The sequence below is a fragment of the Leishmania mexicana genome, chromosome 28 (genome assembly GCF_000234665.1).
Source record: "Leishmania mexicana MHOM/GT/2001/U1103 complete genome, chromosome 28".
Lineage (NCBI taxonomy): Eukaryota > Euglenozoa > Kinetoplastea > Trypanosomatida > Trypanosomatidae > Leishmania > Leishmania mexicana.
Window position 1 is genome coordinate 70858 of NC_018332.1, and position 16215 is coordinate 87072.

At 60.0% G+C, this 16215-nt stretch overlaps 4 protein-coding genes across 4 annotated transcripts; all 4 read left to right on the forward strand.

The window, feature by feature from the left end:
* Positions 1–1777: 1777 nt before the first annotated feature.
* LMXM_28_0240 (putative glycerol-3-phosphate dehydrogenase) lies at positions 1778–3604 on the forward strand (the record flags this gene model as incomplete). The annotated part of the gene is made up of 1 exon (XM_003876808.1): positions 1778–3604. One exon carries the CDS (start codon positions 1778–1780, stop codon positions 3602–3604), a length of 1827 nt encoding a protein of 608 aa, XP_003876857.1.
* Positions 3605–7336: 3732 nt separating this feature from the next.
* Positions 7337–8230, forward strand: LMXM_28_0250 (conserved hypothetical protein; the record flags this gene model as incomplete). The annotated part of the gene is made up of 1 exon (XM_003876809.1): positions 7337–8230. The coding sequence occupies one exon, from the start codon at positions 7337–7339 to the stop codon at positions 8228–8230; it is 894 nt and encodes a 297-aa protein (XP_003876858.1).
* A 1624-nt stretch (positions 8231–9854) lies between these two features.
* Positions 9855–13058, forward strand: LMXM_28_0260 (conserved hypothetical protein; the record flags this gene model as incomplete). The annotated part of the gene is made up of 1 exon (XM_003876810.1): positions 9855–13058. One exon carries the CDS (start codon positions 9855–9857, stop codon positions 13056–13058), a length of 3204 nt encoding a protein of 1067 aa, XP_003876859.1.
* A 1431-nt stretch (positions 13059–14489) lies between these two features.
* On the forward strand, positions 14490–15137 carry LMXM_28_0270 (phosphoadenosine phosphosulfate reductase-like protein; the record flags this gene model as incomplete). The annotated part of the gene is made up of 1 exon (XM_003876811.1): positions 14490–15137. The coding sequence occupies one exon, from the start codon at positions 14490–14492 to the stop codon at positions 15135–15137; it is 648 nt and encodes a 215-aa protein (XP_003876860.1).
* Between the last annotated feature and the right edge of the window lie 1078 nt (positions 15138–16215).

The window sequence follows — 16215 nt, forward strand, 5'->3', positions numbered from 1 at the left end:
ACGACGCTGCAGAGGACCCCTGCGAGGGCCCCGTTTTCCCCTCTTCGTTCTGGCCGTTTCTTTATGTCTTGTCTTTGCTTTCTTGTGTGTTTTTTCAACATACGCGCAAGCGCCCGTGACCGGTTGATGGGCGTCGTTGAATAAGGGTATCAAGAGCTGACACGACAGTTGACGAAGGTGCTGCCTTGTCCCTCCTACGGAGCTGCGTCTTGGAGTCTCTCCGGCACACGTCGAACAGGGAGCTTGTTGAGGGGGAAGCACCTTGCCACGCAGGCAGCCATGCACACGGGTACCGGTCGCTCATGCTCGTCTTCATACCTCTGTCGCTCCCGCACGTTTGCGAAGTGCTGGTTTGATCGACTCAAAAGATGAGCGAAAAGGCGCCGGTGGCTGGCGCGCTTTTACATGGAGGCCCGACGGTGCTCTGCGCGTATTCCTCAAGGTCGCTCTCTTCCCTTTGCCCGCTTTCGTTTCGTTTTTGCTTCCGCACACCATCAACCGGACGACACGTAAAGGATGCATAGGCACACACTCGTGCCACAAAACAAAAGAGGGTTGCGTGGGGGCCACTGCGGGTGAGGTGTAGGAGACACATGGCCTCTTTACTCGGTGAAACCTCCCTGCCGTGGAGTACGGCTGTAATGCGGGCAATAGTGCCCCGATAGAAGCTATCATTCCACGTGCGCGCTCGCAGCGCCAAGCGCAAGCCGCTGAGCGAACGTTCGAGTCCTCGTGTCGGTTCTCTCTGCAGGCGCAGGGCAGTGTTCTGCGTTTCTCCAACAGCGAAGGTATTGTAGATAGATGTTCTGCCTGTGGCGACTGAACACGTAAGCGACGCTCTATTCGTCTCTCCTCCCCCAAAACATCCCTTGACTGTGCCTCACCTGCGTGGGTGCCACTGCGCTCTGCCGTCCTCTTCTGCTTTCTTCGCACAACCCTGCGCACCCCCCGTCCCATCACCCGCGCACCTTCACGCATGTACATGCCGGTCGCATCGCTCTCACCCACCCGCTAACCCACCCCAGCGAACCACTATTGTTGCCCTGCAGTTTCCCTCTCTCACTTGAATTCTTCCACCTTCCCCTCCCTCAGTCTCTGTCGCTCGGTCTCTCTCCCTGTCGTGCGGTGTGGTGGTGGTGGTTCTCCAGTTAACATCTGCCTCTTTCAACAAGCAATCCCAGAGCCGTTTTTCAAAGGCGGCCCAGAATTTGGCTTCGTCCCTCGCTCTCCATGTACAACGTGACTCTTCCCTCTCTCCCTCCTCTTGCATGCATCCTCGAGGTTTTTCTTACCTAAATCACCGTGCCTCTTTTTCCTTTTGTCTACCCCATCTCGACACGGCCACGTGTGCTGGACAGCATTCCGTACTCCTTTCGCATCCGTCTCTCTTTTCCGTGCTCTGTGCCGCACGAGCCGTGAATCTTCCCTTCTCCCTCCCTCCCTTCCCCCACATACAAACATACACAGCCCCATTCGTACCGCGGCAGAAGGTACCTCCATCAAGGTTGCGCATTTCGTTTCGCTGTGCATACCCATATTCCCTCCCCCCTAAGGACGATAGAGGCAACGGGCAGAAGGACACCCTTCTCCTTCTCCGTCGCCGCCCCCCGCCCCCTCTTTGTATTTGCAAACAGGTGCAGAGGAGGAAGCGCTTCTCCCTTCTGTCCATCGTCCCCGAGCTCTCCCTCATCACCTGTGGCTCTCTCGGTCCTTGCATGCGCGCTGGAGAGAAACCACCGAACACTTCCACTCAATTGAAGTACAGGAGAGCGAAGCAATGCCAGTTACCGCCCTGAAATACGTTATCGGCGCCGGGGTGGCCGTCTTTGGTGGAGTGGTGGGCTTCAGCTACACGAACCCCGCCTGGACGCAGCGCAGATTTGACGCGAGCAAGTGCCCACCGTTGAAGTACGAGACTGTGCCGACGCGCGAAATATGCGTGCAAGCGCTGAAGGCGCACAATTCAGTGACGAACCCGCTTGACGTGCTGATCATCGGCGGCGGATGTGTCGGCGCTGGGTGTGCCCTGGACGCCGTCACGCGCGGCTTGTCTGTAGGCATGGTGGACATGGGTGACTACGCTGGTGAGACGAGCAGTCGCAGCACGAAGCTCATCCATGGCGGTATCCGCTACCTGCAGAAGGCTGTTTTTCAGGCAGACCCTATGCAGCTGAAGCTTGTGGCCGAGGCGCTGCGCGAGCGCACCATCATGATCCACCAGGCTCCACACTTGTGCCACAGCCTGCCAACACTGGTGCCGTGCTATCACCCGATCGATATTGGCATGTACTGGTGTGGTGCGAAAATGTACGACCTCATGGCCGCGTTCTATGGTGGCACCCTGGAATACTCTGGCTTCCTCTTTCCCTACGAGGCAATGAAAGCTTATCCGAAGCTGAGGAAGACGGATCAGGACAACAACGTCCTCCTCGGCGCTGTCCGCTACTATGACGGACAGATGAATGACGCACGACTCTGCTACACGGTGGCCATGACGGCAGCTTGCTACGGCGCTGCCACGGTGAACTACGCCAGGGTCAAGCAGATGGAGGTGGTGAAGAACGACAAGGGCGATGAGTTGGTGCGCACCATCATCGAGGACAGCATCGCGAGGAAGACAGTCCAGGTGTACAGCAAGTCTATCATCAACGCGGGTGGCCCCTTCAGCGGCGAGGTCGAGAAGCTTGCAAAGAGTGCCGAAAGGCAGCTCGACATGTTCCCCGCCTCTGGCACACATATCGTGATTGATCGCAAGTACTGCCCAAAGGAGCGCGAGGCGATGGTCGTGCCATCGAACGACGGCCGTGTCGTCTTTGCCATACCGTGGCTCGGTGGCTGCCTGCTTGGTACCACAGACCACCAGTGCGACGTGCAGTCCAACCCGCCGACGCCACAGGCGGACGTAGACTTCCTCCTAGACAACATCAGACCCTTCATCGGCAACGTGCCGCCGGAGGCAGTGAAGTCCGCGTGGACCGGCATTCGCCCGCTCGCGATTCCGAAGGCGCAGAAGCTGAAGGGCGGCGGCACGCAGAACATCGTGCGCGAGCACGTCATCGCGGTTGATCCGAAGTCGCACGCGGTGAGCATCACCGGCGGGAAGTGGACAACTTACCGTAAGATGGCAGAGGAGACGGTGGACGAGCTGCAGAGGACTCTCATGAAAGGCAAGGCCGACTTCAAGCCCTGCTGCACTACGAATCTGGTGCTCGTGGGTGCGCGGAATCTTGACAAAGTCGCGCCAACCGCTCCCTTGGGCATCCCAGAGGACGTGCATAAACACTGGCGCTCGAACTACGGTGATCACTACGGCGAGGTGATGACCGTTGTCGCGAAGGACTCAAAGCTAATGACGCGCCTGGCGGAAGACTCACCAGTGGTGGAGGCCGAGGTTGTCTATGCGGCTCAGGGAGAACACTGCGAGCACGTGATGGACTTCATCGCTCGCCGCACCCGGATAGCCTTTGTGAACGTCGCGCAGGCGGAGCAGGTGGTTCCACGTGTGACGGAGCTCATGGGGCAAGTGAAGGGTTGGGGGAACGCGAAGCGCAATGCGGAGAGGGCGGCCGCTTACTCTGCCCTCGCATCCTTCAAGGGCATGTAGGGCTACGCGAGCCGGCCTGATGTCGCCGTGCCTGATGGGGGAAAAAAGGGCGGAGAGAGCGAAGGGCTGACGCGGAGAGGATTGTTAACGGAGTGAGTGGAACAGGGGAGACATGAGGGACGTCGCTTGTCTTTTTCCCCACTCCGCTTCTGCTACGGCCTCCCGACAAGGGCGTCGAGTACTTCCCCCTGCGTGCGGTGCCTCTGACCTGCCAATTCATCACACTCTTTGAGACCCGATATTGTGCGGGAGAGGGGGAGGGGGGACACCTCAGCATGGCATCTCAGGGCACAGGGCCCCGCTCTCTGTGTGGGGAGGAGGCAAGCAGCCCCCCACCCCCTCCTTCCCTATCCCTGCCAATGCGAAGCCGCTTCTGGTGGTGGCACGCTCAATCGTACGTACGACGTGTAGGGGGGTGGACGTCAGAGCGATGCGTCGCTGCTGATGTGCCACCCATGTTGATGGGCAAAGGGCCCGCGTATGTCGAGCGAATCCCACCCCACCCTCACACTGCCCACTGCTGGGGAGCCCGGGTGTCGCCCCGCGGGATGCACCAGGGGTGGCGGCCGGCACCGTGGGCGCGCGGCTGTGAGGCGGCCTGCTCAGCGGCGGGGGGTGGGGGGACTGTGTAGAGTGCAAGGCAGAGGTGCCGGGCAGAGAGGAGCTCGGCTCATGTTGTACGGCGGAGAACGGAAACGTTGAACGAAAGATGTGATAGCGGCTGTCTTGATGATTGTTGCCTGCGCCACTGCTGATGAATCCGCTTTCTGTCAAGGAATGGGCGTACGCCCTCGCTCCTTCCCTCTCTCTCCTCAGACTTCTTTTGTGTAGATTTCCGCTATTGGGTAGTCTGCCGCTGGGAGTGTAGGGCCCCGTACACGCCGACAGACTTACCAGGAGTAGGTTTGTGTGAAGGGGGAGCAAGTCATCAAAACTCTTTTTCATTTTCGTTTGCAAACGGCACCCGTGTGTACGGCATGCTGTGTGCTCCACCGTTTTTCCGGTTCTCCCTTTTGGTGCTGCACGGCCCAACATCTCGAAGGATATGTATTAGGTGCCCTGCGCGCCAGCCTCTCTCGGTCATACTCATCAAAACAGCCAGCCTCCAAGGAGGGATGCAGCCCTGCTGCGCCCTCACTCCGCCCCGCGCCGTCACGCTGACCAGCACCCAGCGCAAAGGCACCTCCAGCGGATCGCCTCACGACGACTGCGCTGCCATTCTGCGAGACAGGCCTTCAGCCACACTAGTGCGGCCTCAGTCCTCACCCCGCTCCGCGCTAGACCCCCTGGGCCTGCTCCCCCAACAAGGCAGTGCCGCGCCAGCAAGGTACAAAGACAGCCGCGGCATTTGCCGACCCTGCGCCCGCACGCTGGGCTCCCTACATCACGGCGCCGCATCGGCCCACACGCCGCAGAAGTCATCGAAATACCCACGACTCGACCTGCCTAGCGCAGGACAGTGGGCACGCACGCATCCGGTCCGTCAAAGTATCTCCTCCGCTACTCCTGCATGGCACGCCTGCAGTGCGCGTTGCCCCACGGTCCCACCGCGCGGCCGGGTGGTGCTGGTCGGCAACTGCACCAAAGCCCCTCTGCACCTTCACGCCAAAGCAGCCGCAGCCGCAGCCGCAGCGGCCACGCCCGGGTGCAGGCATCGACACACCTTGGTGCTCCGCACGCGCGTTGCGCAGCTCTCCTGCCCGCTGTGCACAGACAATGCAGCACAGACAGACAGGAAGCTGCGTGCGACCGCGATGCGCTATCGCGATCATGCATGCACAGACGTGCACGGGCAAGGGGCTGCGACGCCCTTGCGTGCGCCTCACATGTCAGCGTGTCGGTGGCCACTCTCACGCGGTGCACAGCGTCGAGGTGGTCTAGACCGCAAAAGCAGTCATGCAAGAGAGGTGCCGACGCCAGTTGCACGGATGGCGGACACGGTCACCCATCTCCGATGCCAGACCGACATGTCCTGTTCCCCGCACGGCAGACGCAGCTGCCTCTGACCTCGCGCAGGACCCTGGACGCTGCCCGCGTGGATGAAGGCGCGCGGCCCACCCGAGTGTATCTGGCGCTGTTTGCCCAGCGCGTATGTAACGAGGGGACGGGAAAGGATGAGAGGTGCCTGTCTGACGCGCGGCCCGATTCCACGGCAGGACGGCTCGTCCCAGAGACGACCAGTATGTCGCCGTGGTGCGGTGTCGTTCGACGGACTGTGGTGTATGCGTGTGCGCCTGTTCACTTGCTCGCGGTAGAATGGCCACGTCGAAGATATAAAAGGAACTGCTTCGGTAGTGTGCTCTCCGTATGCGCGCGCCATACAATCACGCGCAACAGTGGGGTCCATGCCCATCAACACGCAGATGGCGAAGTGGAAGCAGGGATGACTGCGATGGTGCTTCACTGGTTAGCCTTAGCTTCTCTTCCGCTTAAGCTTAGCGTGCACCGCTTCCCTGTCGCCGTCTCTCACTGCTTACGCGTGCAGTGTCCACCGTGCACACTCCACGGGAGATGGACACCGTAGAACCCCCGCTGGTGCCGTGGGCAGTACTGTGGGGCAGCGCTACCGAAAGGACGTAGAGCGGAAATAAGGTCGCGTTGCGTTCTGGCGGACGGCCTGAGAGCGCTACAGCTCAACGTACGCGTGCGCAGTGTCAAGAAGGCTCCTTTTTTCTTTTCGAATTGGCGCCAGACGGGGGTCACGCAGGCCATCATCGTCTTAAGCGGTCCTCGACACCTTGTTTCATGCGTTCCCTTTCTGGTGTGCCTGATGCGGTGCGATGACACGGAAACTACGCGTGGCAACTTCCTCGGTGTCTTTGTGCTTCCCATTGTTTGCTTGATGCTTTCCGTCTGCGTCCACACGCGCGTTTCACTGGACCACATCACGTCCAATCCAAAGAAAACAAGAACGATCGGGCACCACTTGTGGTGGGAAGCGTGTTCGTCTTCCGCAACTCCGTCTCTCTCTCTCTGCAAAAGCTGAAGCGGTTTTCTTATTGCGAGGAAGCCGAGCTCCGGCTGCTGCGCAGAACTAAGCACGCGCTGGAAGCGCTGCGCGACAGGTAACCCTTTATCAGCTCACTCACCACCGTGTTTGTGTGTGTGTGTGCTTATGTCTCTGCACCACTCGATCTTCTCGCGCGCCCCTCCCGTCGCCTCCCCAAACGCAAAAAAGGTGGGAGGGGGCAGACGCCAGGCTTATCCGTGTGGCGCGTACTCATGATGTGGCACATCCCCATTGGCCTTCATGCTCTCTGCGCACACCTCTTTTCACCTTTATCTGGGTACCTTGAACAGCACATTAGGAACACGCACGTGCACACCTGTTTTGTTGTTGTTCGTGTGTAGGTGACAGAGGGTGAGTCTCTGGTTCGTCTTGCGCCTCAGCCCGTATCTTCTCGTGTGTGCGTGTGCATAACGGCAACAAGAGGAAAGGACGACGTTAAACTGGAAGTAGTGGTCAAGGCGGATCAACATTTTTAGCAGCACAGCGACGCACCCAACCACCGAGGAGAGAGACGACTCCGCTGCACCATCATCGTCTTAAGTCTAGAGGCAACGCTGTGCAGCCACCGCGGCGTTGCTAACTGATAGTGCTGAACACAACGGGTCGGTCGGCGCCTCTCCTCCCTTCACCTGTCTGCCGCTTCCTCCCGTGAAGCGCAAGAAGGAAGGCGCTAGTGTCTTTTCGTGTAGCGAAACCTCGATAGATCGGGAAAGTAGTGTAGAATGGCGACAGCGGCGGAACTCGGCACCGGAGGTGTAGACGTGACCGGAAAGCCGATTTTTGTGGCGACTGAGCACACCCGCTACGCCCCTAGCACCGAACGCGAGCTCTCTGACCAGGAGCAGCTAGCATGGAAGTCATTTCAGCTCTGGCGCACGTCGCTTTCCATTGAGCGTCGTGACCACGTGTACCGGACCATCACGAACGCCGACTACACCAACTTCAACCTCACACGCCATATCATGGGCACGCCATTTCCCGTGATCGAAAACACCCCTTCTATTATTAACACGGTCGCCGGCGTGCGCATGTACGAGCACGGCATCGCTGCTTTTCTAGGGTTCAGCTACAGCATGTGGGTGCGCTCCAAGGCGTCGCTGCGCCACACCCGCTTGCATCCGTCGACCCGCTTCTTCGTTTCCTTCGGCACCTTCGTCTTCGCCGACATGTGCTTCTGGTACCGTAGCATGTTTCGTCTTTCTGGTTTCCTGCCGAACGACTACGAGTGTAGAAAGTTCGGCGTTATGGAGTCAAAGGAGCGGCTGGAGCGAAAAAAGGAGTTGTGGGCCAAGTACACGGCGTATAAGCGGGAGTGGTGCCGCCGCTTTGACTACCATGTCTACGGCATCCGCCCCGGCGAGACGTTCAGCCTCTTCTCTGCTTGCTGGTTCCCGGCGTGGTCTACGCCGTACGGTACGATCACCGACTACCCGTTGCGCAAGAACCCGTACTTCCTTAGCGCCACCCCCTTGCGGGACATGTACGGCGAGTATGCCTGTACGATGGAGCTGCCGAAATCTGAGTACTCACCGCTGTCCAAGGCAAGGCCGGAGGTCAACTACACATTCCGTGGCCCGCTTGTTGCCTCGGAGAGCACGAAGTCCTCCGCCGCGTGAGGGTGAGCGCGCAAATAAAAATGTGCAGCATCCGCATTGCACAGGACCGGAAACGTGAGAGGAAAGCTCCACAATAGATACGGAAAGCGCTGCCGCTCTCCTTCTACACGGCCCACGGGGAGACGCATGGAGGAGGTGAACCGGTGGCGCCTGGCGTGTGTGCAGTTAGCTGAGTGCGGACTTCCGATATCTTGGTGTCTGCGTGGCGCAGTGGGAGCGTGACATTGTCCTTTTCCATCTCTGTCGTATCCGCTTTGTATGTATTCATGTGTACGTGTTGTGTACTGCTTGTCGGTAGACGAGGAATGTGACATGACTGGTTGTCGCCCCCTTTTGTCCGCTCGCCGCTCATGAGCTCTCAGACCCGCGCCTCGAGTGCTAGGTGCGCAAGCTGCGTACGGGTGTGCTTGTACGTACGTATGTGTTGCGCTTTTTTTACGATAGTATTCATGCGTGATGTCTAGCAGGTTAGTTTTTTTTTACGTTCATGTGGGGCAGTCGAAGACCGACACGCACCTTATGCGCGTGGGCAAGCGCTCTGCCAGTGCAATAACCCACGTCCGCTGTCCGTTGCGAAGACGCATCGTTTCTCTGTATATGAGTCTCCGAGAAGAAAATGATGACGACGAAGAGCGCAGTCGAGGTCTGTGGGAGAGCAGAGCACTCGCCTGGACCAGTCATTGGATGTCTGAGGAAGAAAGCTCGACTTTTCAATGCGCGGCGGCCATGTCGTTTGATGAGCTGCGCGGCTTCGCTGCGTCGAAAAGTATTTGGACATCCTCTCACTTGCGCCCTCACATGATTCGCCCCCTCCCCTCCTCTTTCTCTGTGGATGCCATGTGTGCTCGCGTGGCATATAGGTGCTGATGCGGCACAGGCAGTGGAGCGTCGGTAGCTTCTTCGGTCACTTGTCTTTTCCTCCGTCTTCCCACCGCCCGCCTCCATCGCCGCCTCCACGCGCGCACTTTCAAAACAACAAAAAAAATTTTATGAACACAGCGGCCTCACACCCGACGAAAGGTGAGGGTCACCGTCGCCGTACTGATACCGAGGACAACGCGGCGTGTGTTCTTGTCCTAGAAAAGCGGCGTATAGGCAACTGACACGTATCGAGCGCGCCGACTCGGAGTGGCGGCCTCACTACACCTTTTGCCTCCGCCACACGTCCGCCAGAGGTGCCGTTCGTTGCTTTCGTTGATATTGGGCTTGTTGTTGGCCCGAGATATTGAGCTAGGCGTACACGCGGAATAACGCACCGGCACCCCACCCCCTTCTACACACACAGAGACACACCACATACACACACTTCCACGGCCTTACATGCGCTCTTCAGGTTGTTCCATAGTCGTTGGAGCGTGAACGAGCACAAGCCTCCTTCCTCACCCGCCGAATGCATCGCCCGCCGTGGTCGACACACTCGGCTAGCCTGGATCAAGTCGTTCGACACGCCGTGAGCGGACACAGCGGTAGCTGTAAAGGCAGCGGCGGTGGGGGCACTGTTCCGTCGACATCGCTTCTTTGCTCCTCCGCGCTCGATGGCGTGTCTACCGTGGCTGCCGTCTCGCGCTTGGCGGTTCAGAGCGGCCCATCTGTGTCGCTTGCGCAAACGCCGACTGTGCAGGCGATGCACGTGCTATGTCACGGCTTCCTTGAGACCTACGAAACACCAGAGGCGCTTGCGCGAGACACGGTGTGGTGGTCGGGAGAGGCGGCCTGCCTGCACGCTGCGCACACAGAAGGCAAACGCAACACCCAGGTGCCTTGTGAAGCGCCATCTGCGGCGGTGGAGGAGTGGGGCGAGCTTATGAGGCGCATGACTGAAGTGGTTGAATCGACTCACCATATCACCGCGGCGCCGCGGCAGGAGGCCGCCATACCAGCGCTGTCACTGTCGCCAACGCGGAAGCCGGATGCATCGGGCGAGGTGAACCTTCTGCAGTTTGGCAACGACGTGGAAAATGGTGCATGGGAGAGTCTCGAGATCCTCGACAGTTCGCCACACGGGGGTGGGGCCGCCGCTGCCATGCACCGCGACGAGGAATGCCTGCGTGTGTTAGAGGCTGCCATGCGGAACCCCACTCAGCAGCGTGATGAGGAGGCTGAGCTGCTTGATAGCCTGCGGTACTTGTTGAGGCACCGCCCGGAGCTCATCGTCCAGCACGAGAACTTCGCCGATCTCCAAGAGGCGGTGGTCGACCACGCATGCTTGCACGAGCAAAGCGGTTGGACAGAGGCGGCCTTGTCACTGTTCCAGGCGCTCCCTCCCCGTGCCCAGCTCGATTTTATGCACGCCGCAATCTCCGCAGTGAGTTCTCCGAGCCGCGCTGGAAAGTCAGCCGGTCTGTCCCTCGTACGGTTCCTGCATCTTCTTCTCATGGAGCTACCACAGGGATGGGTACCCCTGCTAGACTACGAGGTGACGGAGGTTTTTGTGCGCGTGTTCAGGGATGTGGTTGTTCCATGTGGAAGGCTCTTCAGCGAGGTAGACCCTTGCGCTGTGTGGCTGGAGCAGTGGTCGGCGCGGCCTTCATTCGCCCTCTCGTTGAACGCTGTTCTCCACTCGCATCGGTGTCTCCTAGACGATCTCGCCGCGCAGCTGCCCTCTCCCCATGCGGCGTGCGTGCTGCTATACCTGCTCCCACAGTTGAGCGAGTGCACCAAGCCGCAGGATGCGTCTACAAAGTCGTCGCAACAGCCTTGGCCGGGGCTGTTTCGCGTGCTTCTCCAGCTTCTGTGCGGTGAGGTTGGGCCAGACACGGGGTTGTACGAGGTGGGTGCTCATGCTCTATGCCGCTGTGCTGGCTCTTTGTTGCCGGCAGACAAGGAGACCTCCTTCGAGGTGGCCTCGAAGGTGGTGCTCGGCTGGGCACCAGCGGTGGCGTCGCCGGCGCACGACGCGCAGTTCGTCTTTGCTCTGCGCCTTCTAACAACGTTGCTCATAGGCACCTGCAACAAGGCGCTCTGGTGCAGCCCGTGCGCATGGAAACTCATGGACGGCCCGCTCTTTGCCCAGTCTCGCGCGTTGCTGCTAACTCGCAAGGAGAGACGGCTGTCAGCGCACTCGCTGTTCCGCGCTCTCACCCTTGACGTCTCAGACGTTGTGCGCGAGTGTTGGACGCGGCTGCTTCAGGCGCAAACCCCTAAACTGCCGATCAGCCTCGCAGCTGTCGTAGGTGACGTGTGCGGCGGCGGAAGTGCGTTTCGCTGGACTGAGCTGGTTTGGGTGTCGACCACGCTAGCCGGGTGGACCGCGCTCCAGCCGTACATGCGGACCGTAAAAGAGGACGTCACCGACCCGTCGGCACGCTGGGCGGAGCTTCTGAACGCGATTGTCGAAGTTGGTGGGGGCACTTTCGACACCACGTCGGAGATGTGGGGCGTTTCGACCACGTCGACCAGCCCATCGACGAAGAAAAAGTCGCACCCGTCTGGCTGTCTGCGCTCCCTCACCCCGTACAGCGTGGCACTGCTGCTCCGCTGGTCTACGTGCGCAGTGGCTCGCAATGGGTTGGCCGAGGCCGCGCGTGCTGCTTCGCTTGCCTTTCTTCGAGGCGGCCCACAAGCAGAGAGCCGTCGCACGCGATGGCCGCTTCTCTTGCCCGCGGAGGCGTATCCGCAAGTCGGCTGGTCGGACTTGTCCTTCGGCGAAGACGCGTTCGGTGTCGCCCGCGCCACACGTGCCGGCGCCTGCTACCAGTCCATCCACGTTCTCCTTGGATCGACAGCCTTGCCCGCCGACGACGGCGGCGATGACAGTGATTCAGGTCGAGAGCTGCTTGAAGAGATTTGGGGGCAACTCGTGGACCTGTGGCTTGCGCCGGCGCAGCTCACTCCAGACTCCGCCGGCAGCGCCACTTCGGCAGCCGTGCCGACAAACCGCCCGCCCTTTGGCGAAGCTTCCCTTCTATCGTTGCTTTCTGCCATGGCCCTTTGTGTGCTCGTGCGGCCGTCTGCGGAGTTCCGGGCGTGGTTCGACCCAGCCGTGGCACAGCAGCGCATACGTCAACTGCGCCGGCTGTGCGAGGAGCGCCGGGGGGTGGACCCGATATACTTTGTGGTGCGCTTTGTCACTTCCGGCAAGGGTCGAAAGCGGCTGCCAGCGATTTTACTGGAAGGCTTCGAGGCGGAGCTGACGGTTGACACGGTGTGCGACGTGGACAGTTTCACCGAGGGCGAGGCTCTGCCAACGGGCGACATCGCCGCTGCCGCCACAGAGGAAGAGGCGCAGCAGCTGCAGGCGATGATCCGCCGCTTGTCGTCGAGCCACAGTGCGCCACCGTCTGAGGCACAGGCTCCTGTCGCGTCGCCGCCACTCCACCCCAAGGCGCTGGCGGCGGTCGCCAAAAGCCTGCTGGCGAACCGGACAACGCTGCGAGTCACACGTCACGACGTAGAGGAGTGTCTGGCGCGACGCAGCGCCGAAGAGTGGGCATCGTATGGCAACACGGAGGCTCGTGTCCTGGCGGTGTGCGCACAACTGGAACAGCAGCACTCTGCGAGCGTTGCGCTGCTGTCCAGTGCTCAGGTGGACATGGTGTTTCTCGTGTCCCTGTGCCTGCGCAGCTGGCTAGGCCTCCCGACGACACACAGCACGCCTGCGCGGCGCAAGCTCTGCTGGACAGCTCTCCAGTGTTTCAGCGAGCACGGCATTGCTGCCTATGATGCACTGGTGGCGCGCAGCATCGCCTTGCATGTGGAGCGGGCAACGCGGGAGAGCGCCGCCTTCGTGAAGGACGCCGTCTTGTTTCCTCTTTCGCGCTCAGTGCCACTGCCCTCCGCCCTCTTTGCGCACTTGCTGGTGCGGCCCTTTGCGCTGGCGATGAGCTGAACGGCCATCATGGCTGGAGGTAAAGTGCAACGCGACGCGGTGGTCGGGGTGCCACAGGCGCGGCTGCTCTTCACTCGGCGCCTGCCACACGTGGCAGAGGAGAACGGATGAGGAATAGAAAAATGGGAGGTGCGCGGTGGCCGTCGACACTGGGACGGTAGTGAGAGCGGCGCTTTTCACCTTTTCATGTACACTTCGCAGCTAACTCAGCTCTTTTCCAGCTCGAGAAACAGCGAAGCTGGGATTATAACTGCTGAAGGCCATTGACGTTATGTGTGGGACTTTGGTGATGTGGCGCCCACCGCCGCCTTTTTATCCGTCTCGAAACCCTCAAGCGCCGATTGCTGGTGTTCAGCGTGCATCCGTTTGTGTAGGAAAGAAGAGGGAGGAGGGCGGTGCGCCGTTTATGTCTTGAGGGGCCGTCGCACGCCATGGTCGCGCACAGGCATTCGAGCTGGCGCTACTTCCGCTCTGGAACTCTCCCTCTCTCTCCGCAACTGCCCTCATCGTTTCTTTTTTTTTTCCATGGCCCAACACCGATCTCTGGCTCGCCTGCTCTCCTCCTCTCCCGTGCTGCCTCTACGGCCCGTCCCTCTTCAGTTCACCCTTCACATTGGGCGTGTTGTAGCGTGTGTGCTGGCGCACACCCTCTCTCTCTGTCCACAGCATCGTTGCGTGCGCACACACCGGCGCCAGCTCGTTGCTCCATCGTAACTTATCGGTCGTTCTTTCGTTGGTTGTCCTCCGCCCAAACGTCTTCCGCGCCACTGCACCTGCCTGTAGAACAAGAAGATACACGGACGCGCTGCTGGTGAAGAGACTCACGCAGCCCTATCAACCGCTTAACAGAGCACATGCGTACAGATACACGCAGAGAGAGAGAATCGACTCGTTGCCTCACCAACCTGTTTCGCACACACGCGAGCCATATCGGGTGCTGCCGGGCACGGAGAGACGATTGACGCAGTGGCGCTGGTATTTTCCTTCTCTCGCTGCACGCTGTTGTTTACTTACTCCGCTTCTCGCCTTCCCCTTTCTTCTACCCCATACACCGCGCCATTGTACGCTGTATTGCCTCCGACTGGGTTGCCGCCGCCTTGCGCTATCCTGTGTGCTTCTCGAGTGGTTCTCCGTGCTGACACTGCTGCTGCTCCAGCGGAGGGTCTCTTGAGTCGGCGGGCGCCGATAGTTTTCCCGAGACCTCCCCCCGCTTTGGCTGCTGCGGCGCTTCTTCTCGTGCGTTGTGTTCGCTTCGTTTTCTCCGCCCCTCCCCAACGACACTAATTTTGCACCGCCCGCGCTCGTCCGTCCCCTTGCTTCGTGTCTCTCATGCCGCAGGACACGTCCGCGGCACAGGCTTCGCCGGGTGAGAGCGGATGCCGTGATGGGGAGTGCGCTAGCCAGGGGACAGAGCAACCTGTCCTACCGGTCATGTCACCACAGCTGATGGATCGCGTCAACGCCTCCGAGTACCTCATTAAAGACATCTTCAAGCGCTACGCGCCTTCCGAGATCGGAGTTGCGTTTAACGGCGGGAAGGACAGCGTGGTGATGTTCGAGTTGCTTCGTAGAGCTGTGACAGCACCGGTGCTGGCGCAGTGCTGCATCTTTGTGGTCGAACACAATGATGAGTTTGACGAGCTGCGCAAGTTTCGCGCGTGGTACATGCAGGAGGTTGCGCGAGGTATGCCGCTAGTGCACCAGGATGTGACGCAGGACATGCAACTCAGCCTGTGGAAGCTCACGGAGAAACACCCCCTCAAGGTGGTGTTCATGGGCACGCGTAAGACGGACCCACACGGCCGCTATCAGAAGGAGGCAGTGGAGAAAACGACGCCTGGCTGGCCAGACTTCTTGCGCGCATGCCCCCTCTTTCACTGGTCCGTGAACGATGTGTGGGTGTACACCAGGCTTATGTGCATCCCGCAGTGCAGCCTGTACGAGAGCGGCTACTCGTCAGTGGGCCGAAGTGTAGATACCAACCGCAACCCGCTCTTGAAGCGGGATGACGGGAGCTACCGGCCAGCGTGGGAGCTGACGTGCGACACCGCAGAAAGGGAAGGGCGTCAAACCAAATGAGAAGAAGGGCAGCAACAGCGGCAGGCGACTGTCGATTGATCTCGTCATAGTGTACCGTTCTGGTGGGGGCCAGGCGTGCGCACCTGCCTGCACAACACGTGTCCCGTGTGTAGGACCCCTTTACGGCTGCGTGAGGGTTGTGCAGCGGCTGCTTTCCTTTTTTCTGTTGTTCTCCTTTCCGCTTCCTGCACCGCCGTCAAGTATGTTGAGAGAACTGTGCGTGCGTCCGTCACCGCACTGCGAAAGCAGTGGGGCTATGCTGGCCGGAGAGGAGCGCTCGTGGACCGCGGGGGATGTCGTGCACCCTCTTCTCCTTCTCTTCGTTGCTTGTGGTGCGCATCTGTTTTCTGTGTCGTCACCGTATCTGCCTGAACTGTTGTGCTCTGCTGGAGCGCATTGTCTGGCTCTTTCGGTGAGCGAACCCGGGCGTGTGTGTGACCGTGAGGAGGAGGGAGGCGGGGGCATCACCGTGAATGACCACCTCCCATGCGTCCATGCTGCTCCTCTCCTTCTTAGCTCTCTTCAACTGCCGGAAGAGCGCACCGCGCGGGAGAGCGCTATGATGTCTGGATGAGCGCATCTGTAAGTACTTCCCACACGCTCTCTCGCGCGTTGCGCTTGGGCACGAAGGGCTCTGCTGAGTCCCCGCAGTCTTATCTGCTGCTCGTGTGCAGCCTTTGCGTCTTCGTCTTGTTGTTTCAGTGCGTTCTTGCTGCTGCTGCGGCGGCGGTGTGGGGTGTGACGGCTGTGCCACACATATCCACACGCTCGACTCATATGCCCGCGTCTCCACAGCAACGGACGCCCCACGACCGCACGCGGATGCATGCGGTGTCCTAAAGCTTATGCCCCTCCCTCTTCCTCGCTATCCTCATCGTTGTTTTCAGTGATGTGATGGGGATGATATCCTTTCTCCTTCTCAGATGTATTCGCCCGCTGAGGTCCGGCCCTCCTCCCCTACGCTCCTCTGTCTTCCTCTCTCGTGTCCTGCTCAGACGTGGTGGTGGTGGTGGTGAGGGAGGGGGGATAGAGGGAGAGGCGCTGGGAAAGGATACGAGGGCTACCGGAATACGTGAGC